The sequence below is a fragment of the Capsicum annuum genome, chromosome 12 (genome assembly GCF_002878395.1).
Source record: "Capsicum annuum cultivar UCD-10X-F1 chromosome 12, UCD10Xv1.1, whole genome shotgun sequence".
NCBI lineage: Eukaryota > Viridiplantae > Streptophyta > Magnoliopsida > Solanales > Solanaceae > Capsicum > Capsicum annuum.
In genome coordinates, this window is record NC_061122.1 from 197,535,067 (window position 1) to 197,543,617 (window position 8,551).

The window sequence follows — 8,551 nt, forward strand, 5'->3', positions numbered from 1 at the left end:
TAAGACACAAGTAAATGTGGTATTAGCGTCATGCATTTTACATAATCACATAGTTGATTTGAATCCAAATGACATGATAATATAAGAAGTAGATTTTGACGCAGTAATCAACCTCAAAATATTTAAATTACTCAAAATTCTCAGGGAATTCAAAGCTATCAAACACAAAGAGAAAGGTGTGAAGAAGCTAGACAATAGTCATCAAAAAGAGATGCAATTGCCCATGCCATGTTTATAAATTATGATAGGCGGAGGAATGAGGGCCTTTAGTGTATTAAGAAACTTTGATAGCTAAATAGATAATGCTGCTTATTTTTGCTTTTGATATTTTCTTATTTCTTCGTCTTGTTGTAGTAATTTGGCAGATCCTGTATGAAAGAAATACTTCTATGGCTAATTATTATTTTTCTTTTAGCTTTGAGTGTTCTTTTTATTGCTCTTTTTCTTTGGTATATGTAGAGTTCACAGGTTTCTGCTAATTTGTATTTGTGTTATGTTGAGTATGAATTGTTCACGTAGTTTCTTGACTTGTAACAGTAAATCATAGGGGAAAGGAGAGAAGCAGTTTAGGTGGCCAAAATCAATGGAATATTTGATGTTGGAGATTCTAGCTGATGAAGTAAAGCAAGGAAATAAATTGACGAATCAGTTTAAGGCCAACTTGTTTAGTCGTGTTTCGAATGCCATTAACGAACAACTAGGAATGGATTGTTCATCTCAGCATGTGGAGAATCATCTTAAAACAATAAGAAACACTTGGATTACAATCCAAACTCTACTAAACAAAAGTGGTCTTGGATGGGATGACAACTTAAAGATAATTACGGTCAGTCCGAAGTCTATGCGGTCCATATTCTGGTAAAATGTGCTTATTTGCTTTACCTGGTACTGATTTCTTTTATGATGATTGGTAGTTCTATTACTTTATTTTGATGAATGAAATTGTGTGTACATTTCTGCGTGGCGAGCTAGCAATTATTTTCTTGTGGTAACTTTTTTGAAGAGTCTGATTGGTTATATTTTACCTGGAACTGGTACATTTCAGTTTTTTATGGTTATGTTTACTACTTAGTAAGAATGAGTTAAGACTGGGTTGGTGTTGTTATGGTTCGATTATTCATAATGGGGTTCAGGTTTTTTTTTTTCACAAACTATTCTTGCCAAATTAGTTCAACACACAAAATCAACATGTGTATATGGTAAGAGTAAATCAACATTTCGGTGATAAAGAAACGACCTTTATTATGATATTTTTAGATTAAAAAAAAATTGTTTTTGTGGTATGGTGGAAATACAGCTTTTGATTTGTTGTATTGGGCATTATCTGATAAGGAATAAGTGATAGTGACTGGATCATTAAGAACTCCTGCTCTCCCCTCTTTGGCTGCTCCAGCTTGTACGACACGTTCTGCTTTGTATGTAAATAGATATACAATTGACATATTAAATTATTCTATTAAACATTGCTAAATTCCTTCCTGCAAATTATAAAACTCGAATGCATTAAGACCTTGAAAATATGCATGGTTTAAAATCGGGAAATAGGAAGGAACTCGTGAAGTAACTTCATATATGTATGATGTCATAAGAAACAAAATATTGTCCATGATACTATGAGTTACAACATCTTAATAACTTTAATATACTCAATTTTTTAGACATGCTATGGGTTAACATTTAAGTCAGAAGAATAGGGATTAGCATCGAATTTCAAAGTGCAGAAGTAAATGTTATTTCGCATAACTATAAAATTTTATACCCTGTTTTGCAGAAATAGCAATGCACAAATCTTAGTAAAGGAACACATTAACAGAGGGTTCTATTGAGAGAAAAAAATGATAAAAAAGAATTAGGAAATTTTGAAAATCCTGAAAAACTCCACAATTTACCATGGCTCCTCCAAGTGCTTGGAGATGATAGCAAAGACACTGATCATAGGATAAGAAGGCCATAACGTAAAATTATTTTTTTGAAAAAACGGGCAAATGCTCTTCATTGGTTAATCTGCAGGAGACAAAAATCAGCTTCTTCCTCATGGCTAAGATGTAAGGAAATCTACCTGATGTCCAAAAGAATGAACCCTAGACACAAAAACCTCCTGTAAGAATAAGGACATATAGTATTGTATTCCTTAGCAAAGAAACAAATCAACACAGATGATTAGTATTGGGTATTATCTAATAAGCAATATGTTTGTATATTACTTTGTTTAATTAGTTGATTGATATAATCTTTGTATTGTAGGCACATTCCAATCATGACAAGTTCATCAACAAAAAAATTAAAATGTTTGACAAAATGTCTCTTGTGTGTGGAAATGATCGAGATAGGGGAGATTGTGCTAAATCATTTAAAGACATAGATTTTGATAGTTTTTTTTTTTAGAAAGATAATGATAATGACCTTGAAGGACCATCCATCGAAAAGGATGTGCAAGTAACCGAAACTTCTCAAATCAAGGCAAGTCGCAAAAGAAAATGTTCTTTTGAGGTGCAAGATGTCATAAGTGATATATCAATAAAGTTTGGAGAAGTGGCAACGGCAATCGATAGAATGATTGATAGTCATCTAGATGTGACAAAGTTTTATGAAAAAGTTATGGCAATAGAAGGTTATAATGAAGAGTTCCTCGGTGATGCTTTTGATTATTTGGTGCAAAGCGACACTTTAGCTAAGACATTCATGGTCAAAAATCAAAATCTTCGTAAGGTGTGGTTGGAACGATTCAAGTAACAACAATAGTGACACCTATTGGTTGGTTTAGTTTCATAGGATTTGGAAGCAATTACTATTCGCACGCTTTTGTTTTTAATAATGTATCGTGTATTTGTTTCCAAACTTCTCTCTTTTCTTTTGTTTTTGATAATATATCGTGTATTTGCTTTCAAACTTCTCTCTTTTGTGCATTTGTGGAAATTGATTAGGAAGCTTGAATTATGTAAGTAATAATTGCTTAAATTTTAGCGTCTTGTAATATTTTGATACTCGATATTGATATTATTTGCTATGCTTAAATTAGTTCCGATGGAATGTTGAGTTGCTTGATATGCTAGTTAATTGTTTAATGGTATTTTTCAAAAAATATTTTTTCCTCTCATCAATAACTAAAAACATTTTTTAGAAAAATATTTTCCATTCACCAACCAAACACCATCAAATATTTTTCGAAAAATATTTTTCATCCACCAACCAAACATGAGAAAATATATAAAAAATCAACTTATTTTCCATTAAAACATTTTCCATGAAAATATTTTCCATCATACCAAACACACCCTAAGGTACTTACTCAAGCCCAGAATAACGTATTCAAGCCAATATTACAAAGATGAAAACGTGAATATAAGCAATAACAGTATCAAAACAAATTCAAAATTAAATCATGATGGGTGGCCCAATAATATGTACTTTACAACAATTGCATTTTACTTAAATTTCAAAATAGAGTTTAGCGACGTTAGAATGAATGCTGAAGATAAAAAAATTATTTTCAGAAAACATATACTTTATTATTTTTAATTAAAAATTTCGAGTTTGATCTCTTTAATTTATATTTATTAAACATCAGGTGAGATAAAATAAACATTAACAGAGGGAGTAATATTTTAATTTGATTAATCTTTTAAGAAAAAAACATCAAATTCATATTCTTAAATTTTTTATTTTACTTTTTCCTTCATCATGGTACTCGTGGAGAATCCTTCAGTTAAAAAGGTCTTCAACACTTAAAAATTTGATTTTCCTTTTTTACCAAAAAGATTAAAATCTTTAATGAGTTTTTGTTTAGAAAAAAAAGTACATTTGTGGAGCTTATAAATGATAGGCTTAAGTGATCGACACATCTTCAAACTTATCCCAAAAATTCACTTAAATCTCTCGACTAAGGTCTGTACCTACCAAACTCTAATTCACTCGAATTTTGATCCAATCAGACTTTTTTTCGGATTTTTTTTTGTCAATCAACTAAAAGCTGTGCTGACATGACAAAAATGACGAATTAAAAGGTGACACTTGGCATTGAGAATCCAAATTATTAAAAAAAATTATAATTTTTTTTTAAAAAATGAAAATAAAAACTGATCCTCACCTTCCCCCTCATGCGTTCATCTTCTTCTCCATTTTCAGGCCATTTCACAACTGGAAATCCAACAACGAACTTATGACTCTGTTCATGCAATTGACACCTCATTCATTGAACTTTTTGTCTATATTTCCTTTTTCTCACATCAACTGTCTGGGACTTCAAGAATGGTAACTAATTTTTTCATCAACAGCCATGATTCTTGAATGAATTAATGATACTTGTTGCTATTTAAGACCCTACTAAAAGCTCCAAACTTAAAGTACGTACACTTTGACAAAAATCTGAAACTTACCCTTTTGATTTCACACACTTATTCTTCACTTGTGCACTCTTTTCCCCAACCACAAGGTACTGTTAAATAAAGCTTGCACCTTTTTGCCACAGAAGCTTCACATTATTAGTGTACTTTTATTTTTTGAGACTTGTGCTCTAGTATTGTCAAATTCTCGTAGCATTTGAGGTTATTTGTTATTTGGGTTCAGATCAATTTTTGGGTTTGTTGAAAGCTATGAAAGATCTTAGCCTTTTAGTGTTAGTATTAGGGAGTTGAGTCAATTGGTATAATTGGTGCTTGTGAATCCACATTTGGAGGCAATGCTAACGACAAGAAGCACTTTGCTTTTCCTTTGATGTCTTTGACAGTGACGACGAGACGCGGGGTGGGGTGGGGTTGAAGATGATGAAGACGGCGAGGTGGGGTGGGGTTAAAGATGATGAAGAAGCGGGGATGGAGTGGGGTGCTGTGAAGAAAATAACACGGGGTGTTTTAAAAAAAAAAAAATTAAGAAATTATAATAATTAAAATTTATATTAATAAAATAATTTAAATATAAAATTTTTAATTAATATTTTTTTGAGTCCTTAGTGTCACTTGACACGTTTCATTCGCGATTTAGTTAAAAAATATTTTCTCACGCGTCCTAAGCGAGTGCATAACACATGGTGTGTCATGTAGGAAAAAAAGCCTGATTGGATCAAGATTTGGATAGATTAAGGGTTTGATAAGTACATGCTTTAATTGAGGGGTCTAAGTGAATTTTCGGAATAAGTTTAAGGGTTTGTCGATGATTTAAACCTAAATGATACTTTCGTCATTTAATATGTACTCCCTCCGTTTAAAAAAAATGACATACTTTTTTTTAATCCGTTTAAAAAAGAATGACCCCCTTTTTTTAGTAACTTTTTAATTTTAACTTTTCACATGGTATGTTTAAAACTACAAGATTGAAGGACATTTTGATACATTTAACATATCTTTAATTTAACACTACAAGATTCAAAAATCTTCTTTATTTTAACAGAGAAGAATTCAGCAGCACCATATAAGGGTGTGCATCAGTCGGTTCGATTCGATTTTACGTGTTATTGGTTCGATTTATCAGTTTTCGATTTGAATATGTAAAACCGATAACCAACGAATAAGATATTTTCTTATCGGTTTCGGTTTAGCGGTTTTTGGTCCTTAACGGTTCGATTTTCGATTTAACTAATAAGAAAATACTTGTAAAATAGAAATAGCAACAACTAACATAAAAAAATGAAATCTTAATTACCGCCAAAACCTACGCAATGCATTTTAGTTTACAAGAATCTTCAAATTTGAACTGAATGTTAGTTAGGAAAAAAATTGAATCCTAATTGTTGGAAGCTATAAATGCTTCAAGCTTTTTATTATGATAATAGCCGAACTTTATATTTTACCTTTGTTGCCCTGAATAGATTAATATTTTGTGAATCACTGAATTATGAATTAATAGTGTATATAATCTATATATATACACATATTTATATCTATATCTATCTATCTCTATATATATATATATATCTAGAGAGTAAGTATTTAAATATATAACATAAATAGAGATAAAATAATAACTTACTGTATCCTTATTGGGTTATCGGTTCAACCAATAACCCAATAAGCTAAAACCGATATCGAATTATTTACCCAATAAATTTTTTTATAATACTAATAAAAATCGTTAATCTAATAAATCAATATCAATAATCCAATAATATTTTTATCAGTTCAATTTATCAATCGATTCGAATTTTTCACGATCCTAACACCATGTATCACTTTACAAAAACAATAGGCCCCATATATATTCCAATAAGGCATAGGTGTGGTCCCACAAACAAAAAACAAATAAATAAAAAATTAAACACTGGAGCCCAAACTCCATGTAGTGGTCCCATCAATAATTGCTCTCTTGAATTTCCCTTGATCCTTTGACACGTAAACTACTCGCCGGGAGAAACAAAATTGGTGGAATCTTTTGACCGGCCATGTGGGTTCCTCTTAGGAAATGGGTCACAATCATTAGATATGAACGTTTCTTGAAAAATTGGTCATTGACAAGTGACATTTTAGAAAATTGTTTTGGAATCCAATTTAATAATCGTACTAGTGAATAGCAATTGGATTAAGAAGCAACGGTGAGATTAACGAGAATGTCTTTCATCATATTAGGATGGGATAGATGAAGTGAAAGTTCGCCTCATGGGTGTTGTGTGATAAAAAGGTACCGCCCAAGCTTAAAGACAAATTCTATAGGGCGACAGTCTGTCCGTCCATGTTGTATGGAGCGAAGTATTGGTCAATCAAAAATTCTCACATCCAAAAAATTAAAGATGGCGAAAATGCGAATGGTGCGTTGGATATGTGGGCTTACTAGGGGTGATAAAGTTCGGAATGAGACCATTCGGAAAAAAGTTGGAGTGGCTTCGGTGGAGGATAAGATGCAGGAAGTTCGAGTGAGATGATTCGGGCACGTGATAAGGAGGAATATGAATGCCCCGGTTCGTAGGTGTGAAAGTCTTGCGTTTGATGGTTTCAGGAGGGGTAGGGCAGGCCTAAGAAATATTGGAGAGAGGTAATTAGGCGGAATATGGAGCAGTTACAACTCACTGAGGATATGACCCTAGATAGCCTTGAGATCTATTGAAAACAGCCTTGCTATTTCGTCGAAGGTAGTGGTATGGATTGCGTACATTTTACTCTCTCCAAACCTCACTATTTGGGAATACATTAAATTTGTTGTCAATAGAAATAAAGTGACTCAATTATTTCACTTTATTTTATTATATTATAATTTTTTTTAAGTGCAATCATCTCTTTATAATAATAATAGCAACCTAAACCATGGGCTATCCAACAACTCCATCATTTTACAAAACAATTTTGTATAAAGAGCCTTGCAAAGACACAACTTTTAGGCAATAAAAAGCTTCATCTCTCATAAAATCCCATATTCTTAGAATTGAAAACAGTAGATCACGATAGGCAAAAGATCTACACCAGTGATCGAAAAACTCACTGGTGCGGCTTTTTTCGAAAGCCGGACAATGGATGGTGCTACTAGCCCAAGAAGTCCACTAGATTTCAAGATTCAATCACCAAGAGGGTTAAAAAACTTTGATTTTGGTGGGGTTGGATTGGCTATAGTAGCTGCACTAGAAAAGTCCGATAAAAAAATCGGGGAAACTCCGGCGAACAAAGTCATTTACAACCGTAATTCAAATAGATCACTTCCGATTTCTTCATCAAAAAATTCAGCTAGATATACAGGTGAATTTGAGGAAACAGAGATGGATAGTTTTGAAGAATATACAATAGTGACTTATCGTGCACCAAATAACAAGTCATACACTAAAGTATATGGCGGCGATAGAAAGGAGTTTCAGGAAAGAAAATGTAATCGTCCAAGCGTTTTTAACATATCTCCGGCGAAAATTGGAGATTTTTCGACATATCCAAATTTTGATTTTCTCAGTTTATGTCACTTGTGTCAAAAAAAGCTGCATGGCAAAGACATATACATGTATAGGTATGTATATATGCCCACAATTTTATTTTTATGCAGTAGATATCGAAAGGATCGATCTTATTTTGAATTTCTGTTAGTGAAAATTTGGTTATTAATATTTGATTGTTAATAAATTCTCAGGGGAGAGAAAGCATTTTGTAGCACAGAGTGTCGCTACAGGCAAATAGTGATGGATGATCACAAAGAAAAGTGTAGTTCAAGATCTGCTGATGTTGCGAGTTCACCTTATGGGAATGACCAAATCTTTGCAACTAAAATTCTGGCAATTTAACTTATGCTGATTAATAAATTACTATTAGTATATATAGAATATTAGTAAATACATCTATGATCTATATGTACTCGGGAATACTTGATTTTTATACATATGAGAAACACCTTTATTTGGAGGACCTTTTTTCTTAACAAATATTTTCCCCAATTTTGATTTGGATGTAGTAGAAGAAAACTCAAAATGTAGCCATGAAAAGTTTTAAATTACACTTTTATGCTATCATCACGTTTATCTATAATTCTCAAAGTATCTAAAATTTGATGTTAAATTAATCATGCAAATAAACAGAAGCACTCAATAAGATTCTCAAAGTGAAAGAAATTTTAATTGCAATAACTTTCTGCAAAGTAATCGATCAAAGTC

The 8,551-nt window shown here is 32.1% G+C and overlaps 1 protein-coding gene and 1 pseudogene across 1 annotated transcript; both read left to right on the forward strand.

Annotated features, from left to right (window-relative positions):
• The first annotated feature begins 556 nt into the window (after positions 1-556).
• On the forward strand, positions 557-2,733 carry LOC107851701 (annotated as a pseudogene).
• Positions 2,734-7,200: 4,467 nt separating this feature from the next.
• LOC107851458 (FCS-Like Zinc finger 13) lies at positions 7,201-8,306 on the forward strand. The gene is made up of 2 exons (XM_016696483.2): positions 7,201-7,914; positions 8,035-8,306. The coding sequence occupies exons 1-2, from the start codon at positions 7,433-7,435 to the stop codon at positions 8,183-8,185; spliced, it is 633 nt and encodes a 210-aa protein (XP_016551969.2). The 5' UTR covers positions 7,201-7,432; the 3' UTR covers positions 8,186-8,306.
• Positions 8,307-8,551: the final 245 nt, after the last annotated feature.